This window comes from Ptychodera flava, chromosome 1 (assembly GCF_041260155.1).
Source record: "Ptychodera flava strain L36383 chromosome 1, AS_Pfla_20210202, whole genome shotgun sequence".
Classification (NCBI taxonomy): Eukaryota; Metazoa; Hemichordata; class Enteropneusta; family Ptychoderidae; genus Ptychodera; species Ptychodera flava.
In genome coordinates, this window is record NC_091928.1 from 7823861 (window position 1) to 7826679 (window position 2819).

The following is a 2819-nucleotide window of genomic DNA, read 5'->3' on the forward strand; positions in this document are numbered from 1 at the left end:
ACCTCTTTTAAATTCTTGTTTGTTCCCTTTGACGTCAAGAAAGTCTGGCTGGGAGGAAAATTGAAATTCGAAATAAAAAAGGTAGGGTCGAAGATTTCAAACATATAGATCTGGTCACTGGAATCACACATATTTGCTACAATATTAATTAAATATTATCATCGATGACCTAGTCATCAAGCTTTAATTAGCTTACACACCACGATCGATGTTTTCTTATTGATTTATCGAATGATTACACTGATTATCAAATACCTGATCGGACGATTCCAGCTCGCCGTGAAATATATTCCTACTTAACCTAAACATCGGTTAAAATAACCCGTTTGAACGATAACACGCAATCCCGGGTCGGGTCACACATGTTTTTCAACGAGAAACAATAGCTTATTCTGAAGCAATTCAATTGATCAAATCATTGGGCGACAGATGGCAAGGGATTAGGTGCAGTATAATTCTCCCGCTTTGTTCAAACATCAAATGTCGGCTGCCAAAGCACGAAAGTTGTGTTTTGGCGCGCAAAATTGCGCGAGTCATCACGGTCTCCTGCAGACATCGCACGATCGGCAGAGAAGCAGTTTCTTAAAGTTTTGCCGAATGCGAGAGTTGCTCCAGGCGTAAAGGAATGGGTTCAGGGCTGAATTAAACCAGAGGAGACGAAGTGACACCGTCCACATCATAGTTGGTATACAATCTTGACAGAAAAATGTAATTACGAGGGCCATATTGTACGGCGCCCAACACAGAACATACGCTCCCACAATAATCAGAAGCACCTTGGCTGTTTTTATATATTTTCTGTCTTGTCCAGAAATATTCGTTCTCCGGTTGGCTTTGTTCTGGCCCCTCTCAGGCTCGTTAACGTTGCTGACCGAGCCGTGTTCATGTGCTCTTGTATTTTTCGGCGATTTAGAAGCTGTAAATGCTGTGGACTGTGCCGCTGCTCCTTGTTTTGTCGACACCGTAGCGATATTGAACGCCGTCTGCTGGGTCGATGCTGCCGTGAGCTCCAGCTCCCAATGGGACGGCGACGTCTTCTGGCTTCTCTTTCGGACGTTGATGAATACCTGGGTATTAAGATAGATCAATACAGCTAGCGGGATGAAGAACGACAGCACAGAGTAGGCCACACCTGAAGAAGTATGATACAAAAACTCGAGGTCGCAGGTGTAACGGTAATCAATATATTCGACTTCTACCCACTCCGGATAGCCCCAGACAAGCAAGATCGCGGTCGAGGTGACGATCAACCAAGTGACCGCACACAAACCTACCGTGTGTCGTCGGTTCTGTTTCATTTTGTACTGCAGCTCCTTCGTAAGTAGCCAGTATCGGTCGAGACTTATCAATATAATGGCAGCGATAGACTCCCAAGTGGCGATCAGGTCGACGTTGAGGTAGAATTTACAAAGATTCTCGGTGAGTCCTCCTCCGTTCAGGTCTACATACCCGGCGACGTTGAACGGCAGCGACACGCAGCCGACCAACAGGTCTGCGCAGGAGAGGTTCAACAGGTACCAGTTGCTGACGTTCGTTCTGAGTTTGTCGTCGATCGCGAACGATGCCACAGTCATCACATTACCGGCGACTGTTAGGATCATAATGACGAAGAGAACCGCCACGATCAACCCATCTTCCGGCCCGAAGGTGACGGGATAGCTATTGTACGACGCATTAGTGGCACTGTACTCACTGAACATGGAAAGGTTCCCCTCGTCGCCCAACTCCTCCATAGTTTTGTCGTCTGCCGTCGAATACAAATGATGAACACTCGTTGCGAGGCAACTTAGAATACACCCGAAGCTTAAACAGCTCTTTCTCTTTCAGCGGCTAAGGAAAAGTAACATTGGAGTCAGCGTAAATAGTCTCACTTAATAGATTATTATGAGATGTCACGTGATAGCCAAGTAAAACGGATTGGACAGTACCCGACCAGCGCACGCCGACGTTTCCGATATTCCTTTTTCGACTGGATGTCGAATTTACACATATCCATATGTGGTCGACTTTTTAAATAGATAAAGATTTGTCGTGACTCGTTGATATGCAATGGCATTACGATGACAAGCACCTGACAGCAATATCTGCATATTATTAGTATGTAAATTCACTAATACACAGCTGCCATATCTCAGCATTTTTGAAAACTCGTCTTTGAGGTAAATATCAGGGGTGATGCTCGAATGGAAGTGGGCTGTGAGTGAAGTGAAAGGAAAGTGTTACCCCTTTTTATATTATGTTTATGGATGTCAGGGAATTTCATGCAAATGTATTACCCTTCTATGTGTGTCAAGCAAATGCACACTGCCTATTTTTATCGTCTTGATCAAAGAACTGTCTGCGAAGAAGCCCGAAATTGGAGGCAGCTTGCTTGTGTCATTCACAAATAACTCACTGAAGAGAGGAACAACGATTTTCAAGGTGTGAATAATGAGGTAGCTTTCATCATTTTCGCCGGGGGGGGGGGGCATCAACCTGTGATTCCCATTTTCAGCGTTTAATCCTTTACCCACATATTGATCTACCCACATATTGATCATTGGTGGCGAAGCTCTAATATACTTAGCTCATTAGAGCAATCGGTTGACTGAGCATTATTCATTAAAAATATCAGAAGCATTCGTGCCCTCAGCGCAAATGTCCCGCCTTATGAACACGCATTTCAGGTATTTATAGTGACAACAAGGAAAGTTGTTTATTGCTTAATCATTGCAATTTGGATCCGTACGAGACAGACACCAAGACAGACACTGTGATGCATCGGAACTGTGCTCGTCGTTCGACCTTTGTCGTACGTTGGCTGTGCATTTTAACTTTGA

General features: G+C 44.5%; 1 protein-coding gene across 1 annotated transcript; it reads right to left on the reverse strand.

The window, feature by feature from the left end:
- Window positions 1–536: 536 nt before the first annotated feature.
- LOC139115088 (probable G-protein coupled receptor No18) lies at window positions 537–1733 on the reverse strand. Its single transcript, XM_070677015.1, has one exon. It carries the CDS (start codon window positions 1731–1733, stop codon window positions 537–539), a length of 1197 nt encoding a protein of 398 aa, XP_070533116.1.
- Window positions 1734–2819: the final 1086 nt, after the last annotated feature.